The 27,509-nt window shown below is 42.3% G+C and overlaps 1 protein-coding gene across 1 annotated transcript in view; it reads right to left on the bottom strand.

The window, feature by feature from the left end:
- Positions 1-27,509, bottom strand: part of trim62.1 (tripartite motif containing 62, tandem duplicate 1) — a 77,493-nt gene that overhangs the window by 21,241 nt on the left and 28,743 nt on the right. The window contains exon 2 of the mRNA XM_020513978.2: positions 1,838-1,933. Coding sequence (XP_020369567.2) covers positions 1,838-1,933 — 96 coding nt within the window. The remainder of the gene's footprint in view (positions 1-1,837; positions 1,934-27,509) is intronic.

The raw sequence follows: 27,509 nt of genomic DNA, 5'->3' as shown, positions 1-27,509 counted from the left end.
TCATTATTTTAGTCACCAAGAACCCTGAAGCAATGGAATGCAATAATTTTACATCAAAAAGTTTAATGAGTCATCTCATTAAAAATGATATTGGAAATTATAATAACAAAAACCAATAACATACTAGAAGCAGAAATTGGTGAAGTGCACTCTGGATTTAGACCTGGCGTAGGGGAAGAGAACAATGTAAACAAAGAACAGTGGCTCAGTGGTTAACATTGCTACCTCACATTGCTTAAAGATCCAGGTTCAATTCCAGCCTTGGATGACTGTCTGTGTGGAGTTTGCCCATTCTCCTTGTGTATGTGTGGGTTTTCTCCCACAGTCCAAAGGCGTGCAGGTTAGTTGAATTGGGCATGCTAAATTGACCATGATGTACAGGGTAAATGGAATAGCCATGGGAAATGCAGGGTTACAGGGATAGGGTTGGTACAGACTTGATGGCCTGTTCTGCTATGTAGGGATTCTAGGACACAGTACATCATCTAGATTGACTCCCCAGTGAATTATCTGAGAGATGATAAACTATCTTTCAAGTGTGAAACTAAATTAAATATTCCTTTTCAAATAGATATTAAAAACACCACAAAAAATATTCGGTTCCTCTCAATGTCTTGGCCAATATTCATCCCTCTGGCACCAGTATAATAAAAGTGCTCATTCATCTCCAATCAAATGGACTGTTCAGCGTATTTTTGTCAATAGAAAGACAATCCGTGACTGGATCCTATTGTGACCTCGGGAAAAACAATACTTTTGAAGGGCAGTCCCTGTTGAAATTGTTCAAACCACATTCAAAGTCCCACAAACAGCAAGGAGATAATGATGAGATCATCTTCTTCAGGGTCAATGGGCAAATGATAGCCAAGAGACCAAAGAGGACTCCAGAGAAACAATACCAGGAATTGTTATGTCCATCTGATAGGACTTCAGGTTAACAGTTCATCTGACAGACAGTATCTCTGGCAGCGTGACACTTGGCACTACACTGGGGTTTCAGATTAAGTTTTGTATTCTGGTGTGGGACAATGACCAACAGACTTCTGATTTACAGTTAAGTGTAAAACCACAGAGCTGGAACTGACACTTAGTTAAGGATCTCAGTCATGTGATATATGGCAAAGACAAAGAATTTGGACGTCAGATCTGCAAATACCCTAAACAAGTGCCTGAACTGACTGGAGGATTTGAATGACCTCCACCTGATCCTGTTTGAATTGTTATCTGCAGTTTGTGAGCACAGTGTAACTGTTGAGATTGCCTGCAAACCAGCAATGATTGTCCATCATAAAGAGAAACTCATATGGTGCTAAGTGTTTTGTAATGGCATTTAATAAGGTGCCATATAAATACAAGTGCATGAATTTGCAAGGCACTCATGGAACTCCTACAGGGCAGATAGAGGCCATTCAGCCCATCAAGCCATAGAAGAGTATCTCACCCAGAACCAGCACCACCACCCAATCCATGTAACCTCACATTTCCCATGGCTAATCTACCTAGCCTACACATCCCTGGGCACTGTGAGGAAATTTAACATGGCCAATCCACCTAACCTGCACATCTTTCAACTGTGGGAGCAAACTGGAGCACCCGAAGGAAACCCATGCAGAGAACATGCAAACTGCACACAGACTGTCACCTGAGGCTGGAACTGAACCCAGTTCCTTGGCATTATGAGGCAGCAGTGCTAACCATTGAGCCACCGTGCTGCTCCATCCAAAATACTGCAATGTATTGCCTCTGGTTTGAGAGGACAGTTGTGGTTGCAGAGGTCTGAAGTCTCAGGAGATGATGAGAGAAAATTGGAAGTGAAAATGTATTTTTTCACGTTTACCTTTGTCTCCGAGAGCTGCCGTTTGAGTAGTTGCAGAGCCTTCACATGTCTATGCTCACTGTCCTGCAAAACCTCGTATTGATCCTTCAGTTCCCTCTGCAATTGAAAAAAAAATGCAAATATGTTTGATTGGCTGATAGACAATACTGCCAGGGCAAGTTGGACTGGGAGTTTCTGATCCTGACATAACGCTGTCAATTTTGGACAAAGGCAGCTGAAGTGACATGACTCCATCATCCACCCAATACATCCCCTTCAGAAACCATTAACTGTTCAGCTTAATGACTTTCTCCTGCTCTCTCACTCAGTAAAGTCTTAGAGAAGAACATTTAAGGTTGGATATTCCAGAATTTGGTAGCTGCACTGAAATGTATGTGCAACAAATCATTAGATGAAGTGGCAAAAGCAATAATCTAGACAACTGGCTTCTCCTTGCGTTTCACAGCTTTGTATAGGGTGGGAGAAACATCCAAGAGGGCAGGGCAGATGTTAAGCAGGAAGTGCTCAGAGCTGCAGACAGCAGAGGAAGCAATGCCAGATTTGCTGGCCTGGTGCCTAGCTCCAAAGAATCCCCGCAGGGAGTCGAGAAGCTGGGGAGAGAGGCTCTTCCAACCCTGAAGAAACACAGAGATGGGAGGAAGTGGTTGAATGTAATATCCAGCAGCTAAAAGGAGCAAGAGGGACATTAGAAAAGAAATTGCTAAACTTGAAGACCTTGGGTATCTAAACTAACTGCTTTGTTACAGATCAGGCACCAACATATTTGCAAATGCTAAAAACCAGTTCTACTCTCTAATAGTTTAATCATTTAAGGCTGAATGACATTAAAAAGAGAGACTAGGTTACCTAGATACAATCCTGCAATGACACAGCCAAGTTTGTATATACTTTGACTAACTGCGGACATGCAGATGTGCTGACATCTATAAATTGGAGATTAGCACAGCAGCAGTTAGGGCTTCGCACAAGGAATACATAATCTTACATCATTCGGTTTGTAAAAATAATGGCTTGTTGTTATTTCGCACTTTTCACAAGCTTGGGGCAGGCCAAACTGCTTTCAACCAATGAGTTTTTGAAGTAATTGTTGGAATATAGGAAACACAGCAACCAATTTGTGCACTGCAAGCTCCCACAAACAGAATGTGTGTCACTGATCAGATAATCTGTTATTGTTGGTCAAAGGATAACTATTATCCAGGAGAGAAGAGAAACCTCCTCTGCTCTTTCTTGTCTACCTGAAAGGGCAGACAAGACCCTCGACACCTCTAACAGAGCAGCACCATCTCAGTACTGCACAGAAGTTTTAACCTGGAAATTATGCTGATGTCTCTGGTATATGTGTCCTCATTTTAGATCTGGCAGTATATGTACCTGAAATTGCATGGCACGGGTTCCATGTAATTTCAACCCCACCCTATTCTGCAAGATTACAGAACAACCAACCACCTCTCCCACCATTCCAGAAAAGATTTACCAGGACGTTGCAGGAACTGGAGGACTCGAGATATAAAAATAGACTGGAAATGTCAGGACTTTTCTCACTGGAGTATAAGAGGTTGAGATTGACCTTATTATCATGAGGGGTACAGATTTTCCCTGGGGGGGAGTTCAAAACAAGGGGGCATACTTCTAAGGTGAGAGGAGAATGATATATAAAGGACAGTGAGGGGCAACATTTTTTACACAGAGAGTGGTTCGTGTGTGGAATGAACTGCCAGAGAAAGTGGTAGATGCAGGTACAGTTACAAAGTTTCAAAGACATTTGGATAAGTACATGAATGGAAAAGATTTGGAGGGATATGGGCCAAGCACAGACAGGTGGGACTAGTTTAGTCTGGGAACATGGTTGGCATGGACTAGTGGGACCGAAGGGGTATGTTTCCGTGCTACATGATTCAAAAAAGATGTTTCTCAATTATGAATAACAAACATGAAACTGGAGGTGGTCCACAGCAGTTTAAATTACTAATTTCTCTTAAAATGCTTTGATGACATCTCAGCCTTTTCTTAAAACTGGGAAATTGAAACCTTGAAGTTTAAATCCCCAGCTCAGGGCCAACAACATAACTTCCAGACAGGTAGAGTCCCATCTGATAGAAGCAGTTCTCAAGGATGATTATTTAAAATTGATTTTGTGATCCTTTTTTGCCTACTGAAGAATGGAAAAACAGATTGTAGCTACAGTGCTGACCCCAAGCAAACCAGCACCAACACCATTTCCTGCGTCACTATTACACTCTGCATTAAGCATCAGAGTAGGTTGGCAAACTCTGGGCTTTCCAAGTAGGAAGATGAAGGAGATTGCACACTGAGGGTACAGTTTAATCCAAGTGAGAATGGACTCATCTACTGACTATTAAGCCAGTGAGAGAAGGAGCTTCAGTCACCTCCTCTGGGGAAGGCCCACTGTATCAAGTGTCCGTCAGGAACAGGGGCCCTGGAGGCAGAAATCCCAAGAGCTGTCGGACGGTCAGAGGTCAGCAGCTCTTCATTGCAGGCAACACCACGACAGGAATGGTACTATCTGCCAGTATTGCACTCACCAAAAGCCAGTGTATCAGAAAAGGGCCTAGGCCCCAGGTGATGGAAGGTGGGGTGGTGTCATGGAAATTTGGGAGGAGGGGGAAATCGTTGGCTGGTGGGGGTGGCTCCCAACAGCATCCCCTTCTTGAGGCCAGCTCCCTTGACCTGGCAACACTGCCAATCCTGCCCTTGAAGCCACTAAGCTTTATCTCATCCCTTCATCATGACTGTCGCAATGTCACTAGTTGAATATAAGTGGTGGCTGGACGAGGTCCTTAAGTGGGCATTAATTGAGGGCCTCAATTGGCACAGGGCAGGGAGGCCAGCCTGAATTTAAGTTAGGGTCATCGCTATCGCTCCCCCAACCATGCCACCTAATTAAATAGTCCCAACCTCCAAACATTTCTCATGGTGTCGTTATTAAGTTCCACTAAAGTGCATTGTGGGGAATGGGCAAGGAGCAACAGTGGGGGATGATTTATTCCTGTGAAGGAATAGGGGTAGTCACGGTGCTGTAAAGGCATTATGTTTCCTTCTTATTCCTGAATAACTTTGGTCACTGTTTCCATGAACCCATTCCCAGTTACATTGGCAATCTTCTTCTCCCCACCATTGGGCCACATTGGCACTCCTCAGCTCCCTCTTATGATGTACACAGTTCTCCCTCAGATCCTGGAGCATTCTTCTCTCCTTCCCTGGTAACATGGCCTTGTGTCGCTACCTGCTATTTGTGGTTTCCACCTGTGTCTGTTCCTTATGGCTGGATGTCTGTTGTGTGTTATCGAGTTGAAATTCCTTATACTGCAAAACTATTTGCAAAAATTACCCTCCCCACAGAGCAATTTGCATTCCGTGAGCAGAAGCATTACAGCAGGAGCCAATTTTTATCTGCAAACACTAAATACACAATTACTTCAAAATACAGACTGTAATATGAATGTGTGAGATTTATCAAACAATATGTAAGTGTGACTTTTAACCATGGTCTGTGCACTGAGATAGCTACACATGCCTGTGATATAATCAAGACATGACATATGTACAGATGCATACACAGCCTGTCCTACCAACTCCCACTCACAGCTGGATACTGCAGTGTTGTCACTTGGGGAAGATAAGGTTGGCATTCCTCAAAGGGTGAGATTAGAAGGAATCATCATTTCTGGCTCAGAAAGGAATTTGATTAATTCTGGAGAGAGTGGGATGAACTATATAAGATCATTTCATGTTTTCTTTAAAAAGAAGGAAAACACATTGATAATTGCAGACTTTATGAGGCATTCTTCAACCCGAAAGTACCAAATAGAATGGCAAAGGCCAAGATATTTTGCTTCTCAGCCTCCATTCTTTGGGGCAAACACTTTCCTAAGTCTCCAACGTAACAGGCAGAAACCAAGCATTCGCTGCAAGTCAGAAATGCTCAGTTTGTCTTGTCGATAAAGGCACAAGAATGGTCATTGTTACACTGGCCTAGTGTAAATGTAGCTGGACCTCAAAATTCAGAGACCCAGGTATGTTCTGGGGACATGGTCTCAAATTTGAATAATCTGCAATTAAAGTCTGATGATGACCAGGAAACCACTGTCAGTTTTCATAAAAACACAACTGGTTCATTAATGCTTTTTAGAGAAGAAACCTGCTGTCCTTACATGTGACTCCAAACCCACATTAATGTTGTCGCTTAAACAAAGGGCTCTTGTGGCACAGTGGTAGTGTCCCTACCTCTGGGCCAGAAGGCCTGCACTCATTGCTCCAGAAGTGTGTCATAATACATCTGAAAAATTTGATTAAAGACATCAACAATGAAAACCGGAGTTTGAACTTTTCTATATGCAAATACCAAGATCTAGTATCCATCTGGAACCTTCAGTAAAAAATGAACGTGGTGTCCTCTGTAATTAGTAAAACGAGGCCTGAACAAGAAGGCTGCATATGAGAGCACAACCAACAACTCATTTCAAATGTAATAACCCTAATATAGAGCTGGGAGAGATGGAAAGCTCCTCTTCATCTTACATTTGAAGATCAGGTCACTGAAGCTGGCCATTGCTCAGATTGCTACCCATGGTAACTCACAATTCAACATTGTGCCAGAAATGAGCTCCAGATCCAATACTTAGGATGCCTCCAGCCTCACCATTTAGTGATTGACCATTGCTTCCCCAACACTCACCCTCACACATCCCAGACTGCCTCCCTTGAATTTTCACCTTTTTCCTGTTACGTCAGTAAGTGCAGAGGTCTGTGTGGATGGCAGTGTGGACCGCCAATGCCAACAATGAATCCAGGCATTTGAAAGAAACCTTTAACGTAGTAAAACGTCTGATGATGTTTCACCTGGAGAGGGAGTGGCAAAGGATTCAAGACAGAGAGGGAACGAGTGGTTGAGTATTTCAGAGGATGAGGTGATGACAATAGCTAAAAGGTGTGAAAAAAGACACGGATGGGAGAGGTGCATGATGGGGGAATTAGGAAAGTGGTGAGGCATAGAGAAGACATATGGCAAATAATCTGTCACAATTTTGTCTCCAGAATAGGGAAAGGACCAAAATAAACCTATCTGTCCCACTTTTTACCATCCTGCACCCCTGATGGAAAGTGTATTTGTGGCAGTCACTAAGGACAGCATGGTGGCTCAGTGGTTAGCAATGCTGCCTTGCAATGCCATGGACTTGGGTTTGATTCCACCCTCAAGTGATTGTCTGTGTGAAGTTTGTACATTCTCCCCTCTGAGTGCTCCGGTTTCTTCCCACTGTCCAAAGATGTGCAGGTTAGGTGGATTGGCCGTACTAAATTTCCCCATAGTGTCCAGGGATGCACAGGCTAGTGGATTAGCCATAGGAAATGCAGGGTTACAGGGATGGGTCTGGATGGGATGCTCTTCAGAGGGTCAGTATAGACTTGATGGGCCGAATGGCCTCCTCCCACACTGTAGGGACTCATGCTTCTAAGGACGGATTAAGATTTGCCCATGATGATTCAACTGAATGATACTCATTGCCTGAGTTTACACTAAGAAAGTTGCTTAAGATTATGCTAGCTAGATTCATCCCTGGGGACCCTTTCTCTACAACAGAAAGGAACACATTCAAGCCTTTTGCCTTATTTGAATTGTCCAGGAGCTTAGGAAGCCTACAGTTTCCCATAGCTTTCCCCATGGCAACACCTCAGCGAATCAAAGTCAACTTGTCAACCAATCAGCACCCTTTTCCCCTGTAGCATAAACTGCTGTGAGTATTTTGCAGTCCTGAGAAAGGGTCACCGGACCCGAAACATTAACTATGATTTCTCTTCGCAGATGCTGCCTGACCTGTTGAGCTTTTCCAGCAACCTCTGTTTTTGTGACTATTTTGCATTTGGCTGTTTTTCAAAATTCAACTGCTTTCGGCCTTGGGGTAGCTCGATAAAAGACAGGAGGAGTTCAGAGCACCGCTATTCAACCCCTTCTCTAGGGCAATGAGGGATGGGTAATACACATTGGACAAACCAGTGATGCCCAAACCCCATGGATGAAGTTTTTTTTTAAATCTTGCATTTGTCCTGTTGAGTGCAGGATGAAAAGCCTCAACAATATTTAGAGCGTTTAAGTGCGGAACTGGAAGGCAACCAGCATTCACAGAACTATCCAGAGTGAGCACAAAATGTCAAAATAAAAACAACTACATTAAAAATCAAGATCTTCAGGTAGCATGGTGACCCTTTTCCCAATAGTTTAGTTGGGAACTCTACAATCCGACATGGAATTAAGCCACACAGATTGCAGTTAAACTAGGTTCAATTTTCACTTTAAGCCCATCAAAGATTTGCAGCACAGTTGTTGGGAAAAGCGGACAATACGTGACACATTATATGTCACTGTCTGTTTCTCTGCTGCTGATTGCAATTTGCCCAGAATCTTTCAAACTGGAACATGATTTCTTTTTGTTACAATATGACAGCAGATTAAAATATTCTGTAACCAAATGCTTGGACAGAGGGCTTGTTTAAAAAAAAACGTCGCTGACCAATTCTAGGAATTTGGCAGCACCCGGTTCCTGCGCATTATTTTTGTAAGAGTGGTCACAGCTGAATGCACACTCAGCAACTTGTTACTTTAAACAGTGCCCCTCCAAAAGCACACTTCAATAAAATAATTATTCTTGTCCCACACCTGCTTCCGGTGTGCGCACAGCATTTTAAGAGGAGGAAGTTCAGTTTCTCAGTTGTTTTCTGTGAGTTTGGCGTGAAATATGAATGAAACTTCTTTCAGTTTGTTGTTTTTTAAAAACGTTATTTCTCCCCCGCAACGCACTTGGGGTTCACATTAAAGTTTGCGTATAGTTCTGGACGGCACAGTTTGTTCTGTATTCCAAGAGATCTTTTTTCATTCATGAACCTCAATAAAGTGATGGGGCTGGGGAAGGGAGGTGGTCAGGAGGCTCTTAAATCATAAATTGGCCCAGCTGATCCTCAATTGAACATTATAAATGACCACATTCTGGCAAGAAACACAAGATACCAATCAACAGCAGGAACAATAGTGGATATTTCCACCTCCAATAAGTGCCAGAACTACATTTAGCAGGCCAGCTATTAGTCTGCAAAGGAGTCTATGGCTTCCTTTTCTGGTCTGGTTCATGTCCTTTCCTTCCTTTCAAGATCCAAAGGAATCCTATCCGTTTTTCTTGCTCTAGCATCTCACCCAAAATTGTTTGGACCTTGTTCTTATTCAGCATTATCCAGTTGTGAAATATTTTACCCCGCTCAGGCTCCCCTGCCTTCCATAATCTGCAGGCTCTTAATTCCATTCATGGGTGCCAATGAAAGCCAACATTTGCTCTATGTTCAATACAATTGATCTGGGACCTTCTGAAATTGAACACAAGTCAATTTGCTGTAATTATTGTTTAATTATGGACAGATTTCAGTACAGACAGGACTCTACCATTAAACTACCGGCAATAGGACATGTGATATTCTGGTATAAAAGGGACCTGCCTCACCTTCATTCATTGTCTCTGTGTAATAAAGTCAGTATAATCTGTTAGTGATATGTGTGTCATGTACAACAACAGAACTGTGAGTAGAGCCCAGGCTGTGTGCAAGTTTTAGATGCATAGATTTGTAAATAGTGTTGCGAACAAACCCAAATATCTGTGGCATATATTATGCAGGTAAACCACAAACCACATCAACTATCTTGAGGAATCAATGTAAAAGCCTTAGTACAATTTTTATCATGTTTTTTTAAAAGTGTTTTCTTCTCTTAATGACTTCCTTACTGCAGTGTCATGTACAAACACCCTTGGCATCTCATCTGAACAGACACCATTCACATGTGCAACCTGATAGTAACAGCATAGTCTGGACCATTAGAGGGATAGCACAGTTAAATCCCATCCTGTACTCTCACAATGTTCACATTCACACTGGCAGTGTAAGGAAGGCACAGTGTCACCATCAGGGACACTGGAAAGTCTTCCATTTCTCCATCCATCAAAACAGCCGCTGGCTGATGCCATCAATGTAGCATACCAGAGGGATCTACATTGTGGTGATTTTACACTGGAGGAAGGGGCAAAGTATGCCATGGAGAAAAATATCCTTCTGAGAGAATTGCATTGAGCAATTATCAACCATGGTCCCCATCTTTCTCATTTACTAAAAAGTTACACATCTAGTCCTGTAAACAGGCAGCTTTATACTTCAAACACAAATAGAAACAGGTGAAAGGAGTTATACCTGCAACCTTTTATTAATATTGGCAGATCTTTCGATGTGTTACAGTAAATTGGTTGGTACAATCTTATAGAAAAATTATTACATGTAACCCAAAATGTATATTTCTGCTATTTAAGTTGGAGCTACATTTTTCTTTGAGACAGCAAAATCAAACTCATGTTAATACTGACAGTTACCTTAAAGGTAATTGATGTTTAGATGGAGGTTCAGAATGTTGGCTTTGATTGGGAGGTGGAGAGGCTATGACATCTGTTCAGAGGCTGCAGATATTCTAGCACTGATAGCTTCAACTTTTCTCAACATTCAAGGAGGTTGCTAAGCACTTTACCAAAGTTAACCAGTAAATGGTTAACCAACACCATTACAACATGGATGCAGGATGTAACATAAGCTTGGCACTTGCAAACCAAGATGTCCACATTCACTGTTTGTGTGCGACTACATAATTAGATTCTCCCATCCTGATACATTAATTCAGTGTTAAATTACAATGTTCAACAATAATTCATGCTTAATAGAAAATACGAGTGGAAGTGGGTCTGTGAGCTTCCTTCCTCATTCAGGTGTGATCCATCAGCCTCCACAGTGACAACTACATCTTCCACATCCTCCATATTGTTTACTCACTCATGGGATGTAGGTTTCACCAGCATTGCCATCCCTAATTGCCCGGAGGGCAGTTAAGAGTCAACCACATTGCTGTGGGCCTGGAATCACATGTAGGCCAGAACAGGTAAGGATGGCAGATTTTGTTCCTTAAAGGATATTAGTGAGCCAGATGGATTTTATTTTCCAGCAATTGACAATGATTTCATGGTCATCAGTACACCCTTAATTCCAGATTCTTCGTTTAATTCCAAATCCACCATCTGCCATGGCAGGATTCGAACCCAGATTCCCAGAACATTAGCTGAATTTCTGGATTAATAGTCTAGTGATATTATCGTATTCTGGAATGTGAACTCTGGAAAAATATGTCCTTTCTAAAAACAAACTATTTCCCAGATCAGCCAACTTGACTCTTGGCCAGGGCTGTGAGGAGGCTCCTGAGAAATTCTTACCTTTCCTGTACAACAAGAAAATGTTTTTAAGTTCCCTGATGTATGACAGGCAGGTAGCAAAGAGCCTTCCTGATTGGCCCTGCCACCCACTGAGAGCATGCACATAGGAGGTGCCCTTCCAGTGAATTACAAATTCACAATGTGGAATTATACGACGATTGTTACTAGGAACTGTTGTTTGTTTATTTGGATTTTGAACCAGTTTCATACATTTCTAAAATTAAACATTCCCAGAAGTTTGTGCTCATTCCTAAATCATATCCCTGTTGGTGTCATCTATCATATGGAGCGTGCCATAAATCCTACTGAAAGGAGCCCACATATGAGGTAGAGAGAGTTACCGAGTCATTGACAGCACAGAAGGAGCCCATCAAATCTACACCATACCTCCTCCCCCTGCTTTTTCCCCGTAGTCCTGCAAGTTTGTTCCCCTCAAGTGCTTCCCCCGGCCCCCATTCTTTTCTTCCATTAGCTTTGTAGTTCGTGAGTTCCAGTTCACTAACATTTACTGTGTTAAAAAAAATGTTTCTTCCTCACATTCACACTCTTTTCCAAAATCCTGAATCCATTCCAATAGCTAACGGGATCAGTGTTTTCCTTACCTTTGCGAAGTCCTCCAGCTGTAAGTGCCAATCATTGACCCCAGGGGGCCAGGAAGATATTGCAAGCAACATATCTACCCAAGGCCAAGAACCACCAAGTGATGGCAATATGCACTTATGGGAGTGGCACAGTGAGAGGGCATCTGCAGTCAGGGCAAAGGCTGGCTCTCAGTGAGCTGCATCCATATTGATGCCAGGCCTCTCGATCAGACACTGGGCTCCTCAAATGAAGCGACCCTCACGCTCCCTGACCCAGAAATCCACAGACAAACACACCAGGGTTGGTTTTTTGGGTTTTCCTCAGAGCAGTCCCCCCACCCCCACCCGTGGGGGAAATACTAATAGCGGTGGCAATGAGAAGCCCTTAAGGGGGCACTAACTTACCCTGAGGGCCTCCTGCCACCATGGACCCAGTTGGGGCAAAGGTGAAAAAGTGACAGGGTCTGCACCTGTAACACCCCCACCCCCACCCCCAGCGCAATTAAATGCTCCCTGCCACCAATCAATGCACCACAAGGGAGGATATTAAATTCCACCCAATGTTTCAGGCTTTCTGGATTTGCATATCGTCAATTTTACTGACATTTCCATTTGCAAATGTTACAGTGGGGATCAATTAAACTGTCCCTCCTGTGCTGCACTCACTGTACATCTCTGTTGCTTGCATGGTCGTCCAATTGCTTAACCATTACTCTGGTGATTTATTTCAATTTCTGACCAACCACCTGAGCCTGTTACTTCGGTTTTGTCTAAAAGTGGGAAGCAAGAAAACTACATTTCTGCACCGCACGCTGCAAGTTGGTGCCATTTTAACCCTCCACATTCCTAGCAACAGACACAAAGTAAGCAAGGTTAGACACCAAAAAACCTACAGCAAGAGTGAGCCTTACACATGCATTGTCTCCTCCCAAAGACAAAATTTAACTTGAAATGAGCTCTTGATCAAAAAGTTATTGAAGTTCTTTGTATGCACAAATGCCCTCAAGCACTTGCAGTGCACCAGAATCACACAAGTTTTAAATTAATTATAGGCCCTTTGAGCTATCGCCCTTCCAGCTCCCTCAATTTTAAATTGAAAGACTAGGAGCAGCAGAGTTTAGAAATCAGAAAAAAATTCTCCAACAAGAGGATAAGAGAAAGGCTAAACAGGCCAAAGGAGAGAAGTCTACAATAGTAGGACAGACTTCTCTGCCAGACTTATGATCATGGGGAGGGCAAGGCACATATCCCCAAATCCAGAGGTACAGCAGGAAGCCAGCAAACAAAGGAGGTTTGCAAAGATTGCAAGGATTCGAGAGAAATGGAGACTTGAGGGATTGTCACAAAATGAAGCTGGGTTAAATAGCAGCAATCTTATTTCATGGTTAGAGTCACAACTAGAGGAATAGCATTCTGATCATTGAATGAATAATTGGATGACCAGGGGTAAAACCGAACCACGCTGACCTGGTGAAGGTCTCTGGTTCAGTTGGGGGTCTATGGTTAACGAGCTGGTTCGAGATCATGAAACTCCGTCCCTAACAACATTGTGGATGTCCCTACACCTACTGCAGAGTTCAAGAAGGCAGCTCACCACCACCTTCTTGCGATAATTAGGAATGTCCTAAATTGTTGGCCTAGCCAGCAAAGCAAAACCCAATCTTGTCTAGGCTGATATCAGGACTATTACAGTCGCCCCTTGATGGAAAAGAAAGGAACCAAGATTTTATTCCAAATTGCAATTCAAAAACCTCCCTCTATACTGTCCAATTGGAATGTACATGTAACATGGAAGTCTGGGGAAAATATAATTAGGTTTGGCTATGATTGCATCAAAGTTAGGAATAATGTTAGAAGCTTACCATCCAGGATAACACATGGAAGATGCCAAGAGGCCAGTTTTATCCACGGAACATTACCCTTTCAAGGTTCAGTTCCATTGGAAAATGAAGCAAGAGGACAAAATGAATCGAACAGCAACTTGCCCTTAGCTACTGTAACAAACATAATCATTGGGTTGGCAACAATTCCTTTGGTTCAATTTCTCCTAAGGCCAAGCCTCTGAGCTAGTAAATCAAATGGCTCTGTTTTATTTACTGTTCACTGTAACTTTACTTTTTCCAACACTGACTATGGACATACTCACAGTACTGTTTGATTAACACAAGTCAAGCTATTACTCACTTGTATCCCTTTCACCTCAGAGTCACAAGGTTCCAAGTTCAGACCCCACCCTAGGGCTCAAGCATTCAAAGAAAATGATTGAGGCTGACACTCCACTTGAGTACTGAGGGAGTGCAGCGCTGTCAGAGGTTGGATGGCATGTTAAACCAGGCCCATCTGCCAGCTCAGGTGGATGTAAAGATCCTGTGGCATTAATTCAAAGAAGTGCAGGCAAAGTGCCCTGACCTATATTTATCCATCAATTGACATCACAAAAACAGGTTATCTAATCATTACTGCATTGTTGCTTGTGGAAGAGTGCTGTGTGTAAATTGACTACCACATTACAATGATAACCACACTGCAGAAATACTTCATTGGCTATGAAATTCTGAGACATTCGTTAGTCATGCAAGTTGCTATATAAATGCATCTCTATCTTTTATGTCTCAGATGTCTTCTTGAGGGCCACTGTTCTATTCATTTACCACCACGGGAAGCAGGAGAAGAGACCTTGCTTCTATCATCATCAATTGCTCACACATTCTAGGAGAGATTCTAGGGCAAATTCTGGCTCATTGCTTTTTAATTTTAAACCTCTTTCTTTCCCATAAGGTGCTGTGGACTGCAGAGTTCTGCCTGGGCTGAGACCTGGCTGGGTGTGTATACATTTAACACGTTACTGATACTGGGCCTAGAGTGGTGCACATAATCCATGTCTTACAAAGTATGGTCAGTGGATGGAAATCAAATAAAGACATTGCCCGACATCATACATTCTGACCAAGTAAAATAGGGCCAGCAGCACAATTTATGTGACCAGCATCTGAGCAATTTGTCAGTTAGGTGAGGTTATTGATGGTGGCTCATTTCCTTCCAAAAGACATAGCATCAATTGTATTGAATCAGCAATGTTTGGTTTGGGCTGATGATGCTGTCAGATCAATAACAATATAGCCAACAGCAAAATCACATCCAAGACCTGGAGCTGGGAATGAGCGGGGAAGAAAGGAGAGCAGGAAATTTAGTTGCTTGGATTTGTTTTTTTAAGTTTCTTAAGTCAAATTATTTGCCTCACATTTTTTGGCTCCGGTGCTCAGTTATTTCCAGTTTTTGCAGCTGCTTTGTTTGGATTTCAAGCAGAGACTTATGCCCGTCAATAATTCCAGGCTTGACAGATATTCTTTGCTGCAGCAAGTCTCAGAGGCTCTTAGATGATTAACTCGCTCTGGTTTCCAGAACAGAAGGCAATCTGTGTGTAGCTTGATTGCTGCTGATACTCGCCACAGAGAATGCAGATGAGAGGTCAATTCCTTCACAGTAATAACACAGCCGTCCATTAATGTATGCCAGTGCTGCCAATACTGGATAAGTCCCAGGCATGAGATCTGTTGCAATTTTTATTCATCACATCGCACATGTACATACTGTTAAAGGCAGCGAACTGGGGCTGATGCATAGCTGTAGGGGAAGGCAAAGTGGCTCTCTTTGCCAAACAGGAGTCATTGTGTAGAATCAAGAGGCACCAAAGGAGGTCATTCAGCCCATCGTGACTGTCACTGTTTTTTGAATGGAGCTATCCAATTAACCGCATGCCCTTGATCTTTCCCCACAGCTCTGTAATCCTCTCCTTTCTGGTGTATATCCAATTCCATACACCTGTTAGGTTTTATTTATTCATTTGTGGGATGTGGGGTCACTGGCTAGCCAGCATTTCTTGCCCATCCCTATTTGCCCTTGAGAGGGTGGTGGTGAGCTGCCTTCTTGAACCACTGCAGTCCACCTGCTGTGGGTTGACCCACAATGCCCTTAGGAAGGGAATTCCAGGATTTTGACCCAGTGACAGTGAAGGAATGGCAATATCTTTCCTATTCAGGATGGTGAGTGGCTTAGAGGGGACCATGAAGGTGGTGGTGTTCCCATACATCTGCTGTCCTCGTCCTTCTGGATGAAAGTGGTCATGGGTTTGGATGGTGCTGTCGGAGGATCTTTGGTGAATTTCTGCAGTGCATATTGCAGATAGTAAACACTGCTGCTAATGAGGGAGTGGATGCTTGTGAATGTGGTGCCAATCAAGTGGGCTGCTTTGTTCTGCATGGTGTCAAGTTTCTTGACTGATGCCATAAGTTTCCAATTGGGAGTGGGGAAAGGAGAGAGTGGAGAAAGGGCAAGAGAATGGAGGGGGCAGGGGAAAAAAAAACTGGAAAAGTCTCTCCTTTTCTCCCAACGAAACTGCGAGCAGCAATACTCTGCATACAGAAACAAGCATTCAAAACATTTAAAAACCCAAATAAACATGATGCAGTTTTATTTACCAAAAGAGGAATATTAATGACAAAAAGAATATGTGCAATGGGCTGCCTATATCTCTCAAGGCTTCATGCTGTGAAAGTCCTGCTGGGTAATCAGGACATCCTGCAGTACCTGATATAGATTACTCTATATTATACAGCACTTTCCCAAGTGATTGAGAGAATGGCTTCTGCAAGCCAATATTTAACTAGTAAGCGCCTGATATAATTTAACTAGAATATTCTGGTTAATTATTGTCCCAGATTCCAGGATAAAGCGTCTTCATTATTTATATTGACCGAGTATCATTTCTATCAACTCTTGCTTCTCAAGTGGGCCCTTCATCTACCTGAATATTGCCCTCCTCCTGCCCCATATCTGTTAAAAGAGCAAAGGGAACATTTGAAGTCTGGGTTTCTGTTGATCAGAATTGGTGCTTTGGGACAGCTTTGATCTCTGTAGGATAGATCTCAAATGACTCCCTTCTCTAATCCAAACCAATAAAAACAGAGAAGTAGGTGGTGAAGCAGAGTGGAGTTTGCAGCTGGTTACTGGTCAAAGATCCATACTGGGAGCCGTGGCGGCTATTCTCTCTGGGTCTAACCCAGTTAGCCTGATGTCAGTTAGCCTATCACAATCATAAAATGTCATGGATGATTATTACGAAGACAGCAAAGGACAATTTAGAAGAATTTTCTTTTGAACCATTAGGGCCTTGACGCAAGCACACCTGGTACAGTTTTCTATCATTCAATCTCTCCTGGCCTCCACCCAGAAACCTTTGTTTTATCCTTGTCCAAACTACCCCTTGCTCAAAGCCTTCAATGCCATAATTCTACCAAACCCCTCTCCAAAGTCTGAGACTGAGGACTCTGCTCCCCGCTCTGCAACTGGATCGTCAATTTCCTGACCCACGGACCACAGTCAGTAAGGATATGCAACAACATCGCCTCCACAATAATCCTTAACATCGGTACCCTGCAAGCCTGTGTACTCAGCTCCATACTATAATGCTTATACACTCACAACTGTTTGGCCAAATTCAGCTCTAACTCCATTTACAAATTTGCTAATGACACCACCATAGTGGATTGGATCTTAAACAACAAAGAGACAGAGTACAGGAAAGAAATAGCGAGCTTAGTGTCATGATGTGAAATCTCTTCCTTATTGTCAGCAAAATGAAGGAGCCGGTCATTGACTTCAGGAAGCAGAGTGGAGCACATGCCCTTTTCTGTATCAATATTGCGGGAGGTGGAGATGGTCAAGAGCTTCAAGCTCCTAGGAGTAAATATCACCAACAATCTGACCTGGTCCATCCACGTCAATGCTACAGTCAAGAAAGTACAACACTGCCTCAGAAGGCTAAGGAAATTCGGCATGTCCACAATGACTCTTATAGAAAGCATCCTATCCAGATACATCACAGTTTGGGATGGCAATTGTTCTGCCCAATGCCGCAAGAAATTACAGAGAGTTGTGAATGCAGACCAGTCCAGCATGGAAACCAGTCTTTCTTCCACTGACTCCGTCAACAAGTCCCGCTGCCTTGGGAAAGCAGTCAATATAATCAAACACCCTTCCCACCTCACATACTCCTTTCCACCCTCTTCCATGGGCAGAAGATACAAAAGTTCAAAAACATGTAACAACAGATTCAAGAACAGCTTCTTCTCCGCTGTAATCAGACTTTTGAATGGACCTCTCATATATTAAGGTTGCTCTTTCTCTGCGCCTTCTCTGTACCTGTAACACCACATTCTGTATTCTGTTCTATTACCCTGATGTACTTATGTAAGGTATGATTGGCCTGGATAGCATGCAAAACAGTACTTTTCACTGTATCTTGGTATATGTGACCATAATAAATCAAATCAAGTCAAATTACAGTCCCAGCTTTCCCCACTTCTGATTCAAGGTCATCAACTTAAAACTTTAGTTCTGCCTTCACAGAAGCTGTCTGACCAGTTAAGTATCTCCAGCACTTTCTGTTTTAACACACAGTTTTGGACTCTTTACTTAAACCTGTCAAAGGAAAGAGTGCAATATACGCTCTCAGATGGATTGCTGGAAGAGATTGTCCCGGGGGAGAGATCAAGTGAATGCAGAAATAATTAAAAGGACTAGAGTAGCTGCTCTAAGTTCCCCTGTCTCAAAGCCTAGAACTAAGAGAGCACAGGCCAGTCATTGAAAAAATGTGTCAGCCATTGAACACCGAGACAAAAAGAAATTTCTACACTTAAAAAGTTGTTGATTAAATTCTCCATTGAAAAGAGCTTTTTCAATGTTAAGGGAATTAAGGAATTCAGAGGTAGTGTGGTAAGGTGGAACTGTGATAGGAAATCAGCAAAGATTGTATTGATGGGCTGAATAGCCTAATCCTGTTTATATTTCTCATTACATTCTTGAGGAGTTATTGAGGGATACAGTTTAACATCCGTTAAGCATGGATAAATATTTTAAAATATAAATATAAATTTTAAAAGCAACACGAGAAAGCAAATCCACAGAACCAACTGAGGTATTAAAATCAAGGAAATTGCAGCACATCGAGATACATCACATCTCTGCTCAGTTTAGACTTTTGACATCGACTTTCATTTTTACGCTGCACCCCACGGGCTCAATGTATAAACTAGGCCAACACTGCAGTTCAGTGCTGACAAATGCCTGCACAAATTGACATAAAAGAATTAATGAGACAGTTCAAATGGGAGCTTTCTTAGCAACCTGACCAATATTCTCCCTGTATCCAAAAAGACCCTAACAAATCTGCTGACTACAGACCTTGCTTTTTGCAATTGTTTATCCTTAACAGTAGCTTCTCTTCCAAACGAATTCATTGGCTGTGAAGTGCTTTGGAATATCTGAAAAGTGACAGGATGGTATATAAATGCAAATTATTTCTTTGCTAACTAGCACAACTTCCTCTTTCCCTGTTCCAATTTCAATGCACTGTTATCCTTGTTTTGGTGAACTAATACAGTGCAGCCATCCTGTTTGGATTACAGCCAATGGCACATGATACCTTTCAATATTCAAACTGTAGAAGGCTGATTAGAATTGATAATCTTTTCTCTTTTGTAATGGAAGTTTTTTCTCTCGAGGATTGACTGATGTGGCAGAAAGGTCCTCCTGATTTTTGACCGCAAATTATCTCTTATTGTTAGGTGACGGCAATATTGCCCCACGTGGGTTATTCATTTAACACGACTGAAATATTCTGGCTCTCAGAGATGCCCACAGTTCCAACACAAATGGTTGACGCAAGCACGATATTATACATTTTCTTTAAAGGAATCGTTCCAGTTCAATTAGTTAATCCAGTCTGCAACAGAGCCAAAAGGAAAGGCCCATCCCTGGCTTCCTCTGATTTGCTACATCTCAGCTTGGGAACTGTGTGAGAGAGAGAACGTTTGAACCAGGCAGCAAGAAAGTCAAATTAGCTGGAATTCCTCTTCCTCCCCAATTCCTACTGGAAAGTCAAGATTGGGCAGTGTGGGATTGCTCAGCAACTACAGGGTTCCCATTCTTGATTTGAGCTGTGTATCCATGATCCCTGAGTACACATTAATGTGAAGAATACCCATCCTCATTCAGCTACCTGATGATGTTAGAACATATGAGACCATGATCCGAAACATGGCATCCAGAGTGGAGGGGTTAAAATAAATGAGAGGGAGGGGGAAGAATTACAACCTCCAGGCTAATTACTCCATTCTCTCTTTAAAAAGTTCATAGTTCCTTGAAGGTGGAGTCGCAGGTGGACAGAGTAGTGAAGAAGGCGTTTGGTACACTTGCCTTTATTGATCAGTGCATTGAGTATAGGAGTTGAGAGGTCATGTTGCGGCTGTACAGGACATCAGTTAGGCCATTTTTGGAATACTGCATTCAATTCTGGTCTCCCTGCTATAGAAAAGATTTTGTTAAACTAAAAAAGGGTGCAGAAAAGATTTACAAGGATGTTGCCGGGCTTGGAGGGTTTGAGCTATAGGGAGAGGCTGAATAGGCTGCGGCTATTTTCCCTGGACCGTCAAACACTGAGGGGTGACTTTATAGAGGTTCATAAAATCATGAGGGGAATGGATAGGGTGAATAGCCAAGGTCTTTTTTCCAAGGTAGGAGAGTCCAAAACTAGAGAGCATTGGTTTAAGGTGAGGGTGGGGGGGAGATTTAAAAGGGACCAAGGGGCAACTTTTTCATGCAGCGGGTGGTGCATATAAGGAATGAGCTCCCAGAGGGAGTGGTGGAGGCTGTACAATTACAACATTTAAAAGCATCTCGATGGATACATGAATAGGGAGGGTTTAGAAGCATATGGGCCAAATGCTGGCAAATGCAACTAGATTAATTTGGGATATTTGGTTGGCATGGACAAGTTTTTCTGACGGGTCTTTTTCTGTGCTGTGCAACTCTATGACTCTAAAACAAAAATGCTTTTGGTCTGTATAAAGGCTGTCTTTGATATAAGGCAACAGTACTTCAGCAGGGACAAGACTTTCTTACATTTTATGTATTAGTGGGCCTACTTTGGGGTTGCTCATAATAAATCAGAAGATATGATAAGAATGAGAACATTATACGATCATAATGTATACTGTTGTATTCTCCTGTTAAGATGAAAGCATATCCCTTAAAATCATAAAAGTTGAGCCGTTAATTAAACGGAATGTAAGGTCAATGATTTTTTAAAAAAATTGGTTCATGTAATCCTTTTGTTTTGTGGTTTTACTTTCACATCGATCACTCTGGATTCAAGACAAACTGGTCCAGGAGTAGGCAAGGTTATTATTTTTTTTCAGGCTTGGGCTTTTTTACAACACATATTAAACATAATAAATATTGCACTGCATGGTATTCAGAGATATACCAGGCTCTCATCCAACACTATTGAAAGACTATTCTACAATCCCAGCCACCTCGTGCCAGTTAGTCTACTTCGCATGCTTCTTTGTAAGTGTTTCTAGTATTCACCTTGCTGGACTTCAGGTTTCTGTCCAGCTCTCCATGTGTTTCCCTCTTCCTCTTCTTAACTCCACCCAGACTGGGGTGGCCAGGAAGGAGCAACTCAATGCAAGATGGTTCTAGGGCCCTTACACAACACTAAACATGGTCAGAGCTCAGCAGCCATTCACACAAAGCAGGAACAAGAACCCTAGCCAATTTTGCTCTCCCTATTCCAGAGCGACCAATGATACCTGTGGCACCAGTGACATTTCCCCAACCGAGGTAAGCTATTTCAGCACAGACTGGTTGCTTAAGCCTAGGGACTTCTTAGTCTGCATGGCTCAGCTACTCAGCAAACCTACACAGCCACAGCATGAGCTTTGCTATCAGAAAACCTACTATCCGGTCTCTTTTGAATATTTGGGTGTTGTTAGCTCTCCAGTGGCACGGTTCTATAAGCAGGATGGAATCTTCTGCCTTCCCTAATGGTATGTTTGGAGGCAGCAAGCAAGTTTAGTTGAGCAGTAAATATGGTAGGTGAACATCCAGTCACTTTCCCACCCCCCACTCCAAGTCCAGAGCAGGAAGATTCCTGGTAAACCTTGCTATCCTGCCACCAATTGAGGCCTTGGGCAGACAATCCATGACCACTTAAGGACGTCATCCCACCACCAGTAGGTTTAACTCAGCGGGATAGGGGGCACACATGAGTCTCTTCATCCTAACCCAATATATAGGGTTATAGAGTCACAAAACCATAGAAACCATGGCTAATCTATCTAGCCTGCGTATCCCTGGACACTAGGGGTGATTTAGCATGGCTAATCCACCTAACCAACACATCTTTGGACTGTCGGAGGAAACTGGAGCATCTGGAGGAAAGCCACACAGACATGGGGAAAACATACAAACTCCACATAGGCAGCTGCTAGAGTGTTGAATCGAACATGGATCCTGGGCACTTTGAGGCAGCAATATTAACCACGGAGCCACTGTGCCACCAATCCAAAAGGCAAATCAGTTCTAGTTTCCTGATTTCACTTGACCATCAAGTCAAGCAACTCATATTTCCCTTCTCCAAACCTGAACTATAAGAACCAATTTTTGTCCATCTGCATGGTTTGATTGGTCAAGTGGATTGATTGATTGGTTGGGAGGTGCCAGCCCCAGACAGAGGGACATGAGTGAAAATGAGATACAGGTATCTGCCAATGTTTGTGCAGAAAGAAAAGTTGCCCAAAGTTGACCTGGCACTTGAGGAATTGAGGGGTGGAGGGGCGGGCATGCTGTGGCATGATGGGAATGGTACAGAAAGTTGAATTGGGATGGGGCATAGGATGGGGATGATCTGTGAGGAATGAAGGGAATGAGAGAATGGCACAGAATGGGATAGTGATTGAAAGAAAGAACTGTAATAGTACATATACTAACTTCACTGTGAGTATTTAGTGGGACACTGCAAGCATTTTATTACTAAAAAGTAATGAAGGGAAAATACAATGACAAATACAATAATTTTAATATCCTCGTGAATTTCCTCATTGGGCTTACCTGTAGCAGGTAAATTGGAACACAGGCTTCAGTTCCTAAAGAGCTGAGGATATTCCTACTGACAACCAGAGGTGGGAGAGGATGGAGTCAGAGATGGACTTTTTATAGGTATATGGTGGAGTGCTGATTTTCAAACAGGAATTCTTAGGACTCTGAATACCCAAAGGAAATCTTAGTGGGCTATGTGATGTTTAGGGATTTTGGTCTGTCCAAGATGTTTTTCATTCATACACAGCATATGGGCGTTACTGGGTAGGCTAGCATTTATTGCTCATCCCTCATTGCCCAAAGGATAGTTAAGAGTCAACTACATTGCTGTTGGTCTGCAGTCACATTTGGGCAGGCTATATAAGGATGGCAGATTTCATTCCTTAAAGGCCATTAGTGAACTATAGGTTTTCACAAGAAATGACAGTGGTTACATGGTCACCATTAGGCCAGCTATTGGTACTGAATTCACATTTCAACCTTCTGCCATGGGAGGATTTGAACCCATGTCCCCAGAATGCTGGGTTGGAGTTCTCTATTACCAAGCCAATGACATTACCATGAAGCCATCACCTCCCAAACCTGCACATAATAGAATCATAAAATAGTTAACAGCAGATAAGGAGACCACTTGGACCATCAAGCCTGTTCCACTTCTCTGTAAAATCAAGTCCATTACACAGAGCATCCAACAAAATTGATATTTCATTTTTTTTAATATGTTGGGTTAACTACCACATTATTTCTGCATCAATGAGATCACTATGAAGTAAATATTCTATTCACTCCAGCTACATAGCTTCACATTATTATTGAACGGTACATACGGCCTCATGAACTGAAAAACAAAAGCTGTACCTGGAAAATTGCCTGATCAACAGTCTCGGTGCTAGAAAATTTACGATTGCTTGCCCTTGGCTAGCTGAGGCCGCAGATTACAACAGTGGACATCCAGAGGAATGTCTCAATATTTGCTAGTGGTTCCCAGGAAGATACAAATAGTTGCATTGGATTGCGCTAATAATTGTTCAGGATCACCTGGGACCAGCTCAGTATTAACATGGGGGTTGCCAGGATTCCAATAGCTGCAGGGGGAAATGCACGTAATAAATTGAAAAAGCACTGCTCCATAAAGCCACTTCAGAAAGTTAAGTATTACTCTTTAACTTTATTGCACAAACCAAAACAAAATCTGTCTTAATAGATATTTCTAATCAAATTGTTCAGAAGCATTGTGATATTTTGCTGGAGCAGGTCAGACTTGAACCCAGGCCTCCTGACCCAGATGTAGGGACACTATGACTGTACCACAAGAGCACCCCAACCCAAACTCTGTGATTATACTCTGATGTGCTACTGAGATTCAGGTAGTAATCTTTGAGTCAGAAGACCATTGATTCAAGTCTCATTCCAGGACTCGAAGACAAAACAAAAACACACCAAGGCTCTGTTGTATTGTTTCACTCTCAGAAGAGCTGTCTCTTGGATAAGACAATTAAACCAATGCTTGGTCTGCCATCTCAGTTGCAGGATAAAAAAAATCCCAGGGTACAGTTTTGAAAACAGCAGGGATGTTATCCCTGATATCCTGATCAGTAATTACTCCTGAAAACATCACAAAAAAACAGGTTATCTTGCCATTATCATGTGACTCCACTTCAAAGTGATCTCACCAGCTGTAAAGTGCTATATCAAATCTTATGGCTGTGAGAGGTGCTACATGAATGGAAGTCCTTCTTTTCATTTGAATTAATGGCTTTATAAAGCTTCTTTTAAATGGCGCAATTAATTTAAGCAGATGATTGTAATTTTTGACATTGAGGGCAGTGGAAATCTAGAATCCTCACCCTCTCCCCACAAAAGGCAGTGAATGCTGACAAGAAAAAAAAGGGGCTTTCAAATGTATACAGAGAGAGACTTTTTTGAGATAAGGAATTTGCAAAATTGAGCTAAATGGAGTTGAGATGCAGATTAGCAGTGATTGAATTAACCACAGAGCAGGGAAAGTGACTAAATGGACTGGCCCTAATGTTGTTACAATTCATTATTTCTATTAATGTGTGTGCATGTGTGTGTGTGTGCGTGTGTGCGTGTGTGCATGCTTTATATGTCTGTATGAGTCTGTGTGTTTGTGTGTGTGTGTCTGTATGTGTCCGTGCGTATGTGAGTGTGTGTGTGTGTGTGTGTGTGTGTGTCCCGAATATATCTGTCCACCTAATACACTGTAATATACCATCCAGTTCCTCAGTTCTATTGCTGGTGTCAGCAACACTAACCTTCTTTGCCCTCTCTGTTCTTTCAAAATCCTCCCCCAGAACAAACCCGTTTCTTGTTATCTCCCCTCACCTCTCTCTTAGTTTGTGTTCAACCTTCAAGCTTTTTCTCTTTATACCCTGGGATATTTTATTAGATTCAAAACACTACACAAATAGACCTTGATATAAAACATTTAGAGTCTCTCTTTTTGAAAATCCGATTAATTGTTTTTGTTTGGACATGAACCAGAGCCAAGCAGCATTTTTGTTATGATATTTGCATGTGTTACCATTTTAGAATTGTTAACTGTCTATACTTGTCTATGTTGAAGTAAACCAGGCAGCAAGTCTCCTGCTTTTTGCCAAGGTTTTTTTTCCACCCCCATATCTGGTATTATGGAATTTTATAATAAAAATCAACACTGGTCTACATGACTGCAAATACACTAGGGTATCAAAACTATTCAACACTAGTAGTGTAGTAAACGGCCAGTTAATAGCACTGCCTCTGTAGATCTGGAGTCTTTGGCTTAGAGCTTGCATTCCTTTCTCGAAGTCAAAGAGTTCAAATCTCACTCCAGGCGATTCCACTGAGTGAGGATTACAAATTCTGCTTTATGTTCAAGTTTGACACACGGAAGTAGGTGTGGGCACTTCAACCTTTCCATTGTATGGGCTGAGAGAGCCTACAAAACCATCAACCATTTAGGACATAGCAACCCAATCATCCATTGTAAAGGTAGTCACTGTTTTAAAGGAGTGTTTACATTGCAGCCTGCAAATCCTTCCACTACATCACACTACTCTCCAAGGAGAATTGCAAAGTAGATGCAAAAAACAGCCTGTATCCGGGCTGGGAAATTGGGCCAAAATCCTTCAGCGGCACACAGAGATAAGAAATACAGAACAGATATACAAAGAGGGGCAGATAGGAGGTCAAAGACAAGGACAGACAGACAGACACACACACACACACACACACACACACACACACACAATCAAACACCCCAACAGTGACAGAAAAATAAGAAACAGGTAGATGGTCAAAAGACAGATACAGGCATGCACACAGGGGAATAGGAATGAAGGGAAAGTGCAGAGTGCACTATGCTCCAGTACCAATGGAAGATGAATCCATTCAAACATACCATCTCCATCTCAAGTCTGTTCTGCCATTCAAAAAGATCATAGCTAATCTGATTGTGGCCTCCACTCCACTTTCCTGCCTACCTCAATCCTCTTTGACTTCTTCATTAGAGATTCAATCCTTAAACTGATTTTTAAAAGAAAGCTCGTAAGAAATGTTTTCTTTAGCTGTGACCCAGGCCTTCCTTCTGTCAGATTTTATGTTCGGCTGAAGGTGGTAACTTTATGCTACATAGTTCCAATTCAGTTAACACAAGCATTTTGTAACAAAGAAGACTTGGCTGTTGCTTTATTCTGAAATAGTATTCCTTGAGTAACTGCAAGATAGCAGCAATAATACCTGCTTCTCAACCACAGCCGGGGGCAAAAGTGCGGCTGAACAAAATCATTGGTGTCCAGCAATGGTTAGTGATGCTGAAGAGGACTGAGAAAATGGCTAGAGTTTAGAAATAGGGACTGGGATCTCAAAGGGACGGTTTGGAAATGACAGATGTCATCAAATTGAACAAGGCTTGGATACCAGGCTGCAATACTTTGCAGTACTTACACAGAGCCACAGACTGTTTTGAGGTGGTTGGAGGAGAAAATAGAGGAGCTGGAGCAAGTCAAGACATGAGTATAAAAAAAAGGATGGTTAGAGATGACAAGGAAAGCAATGATCATCAACAACACTAACATCATTAGATTACAAGATAAACACAGAACAGAAAGGTCAATTCACTCACCTTTACTCATCTTCTCTGTTACGTAGCATTCCTCATGTTAAAATGTAGCATTCCTCATGTTAAAATGTAGTCACAGAACACAAGGACAGAGGAGAAATAGTAAAGTACGTTGAGAATGACTATTAGCAGAATTTAGAATGCAGGGAAGGAGGCATAAAGACAAAATTGTTTGGGAAGGTGCTGCAGAGAATGGGAGTGTATAATATTCTCTATTCTGTATTTATGATGAAATGGTGAAAGCGATCTAATTAACCTAGCAGCACAGCTCAAGAAACTAGTAAAACCTGATGAGCCATATCAATAAAATTGACAACTGACCAACTTACCTTAAAAAAAACACTGACAACCAACAGATCTGAATGCAATCTTATTGAAAAAGGAAAACAGATTGATAGTACGCAAGTGCATTGGAACACAGGCTGGTAATTTAAGTAGTATTCAATATTCAATTGCTGGTTACCAGCGGTGGTGGGGGAGGTGCAGGAAATAGAGTACACAAAGTCGTGGTCTAACAACAGTGTGCAGGGCTGGATGAACACAGCAGGCCAAGCAGCATCATAGGAGCAGAGAGGCTGACGTTTCGGGCCTAGACCCTTCATCAGAAAAGGGGGAGGGGAAGGGGGTTTTGAAATAAATAGGGAGAGAGTGGGAGGCGGATAGAAGAGGGATAGAGGAGAGGATAGGTGGAGAGGAAACAAACAGGTCGAAGAGGCGGG

The sequence above is a fragment of the Rhincodon typus genome, chromosome 31 (genome assembly GCF_021869965.1).
Source record: "Rhincodon typus isolate 14 chromosome 31, sRhiTyp1.1, whole genome shotgun sequence".
Classification (NCBI taxonomy): Eukaryota; Metazoa; Chordata; class Chondrichthyes; order Orectolobiformes; family Rhincodontidae; genus Rhincodon; species Rhincodon typus.
This window is presented reverse-complemented; position numbering and strand designations above follow the sequence as displayed.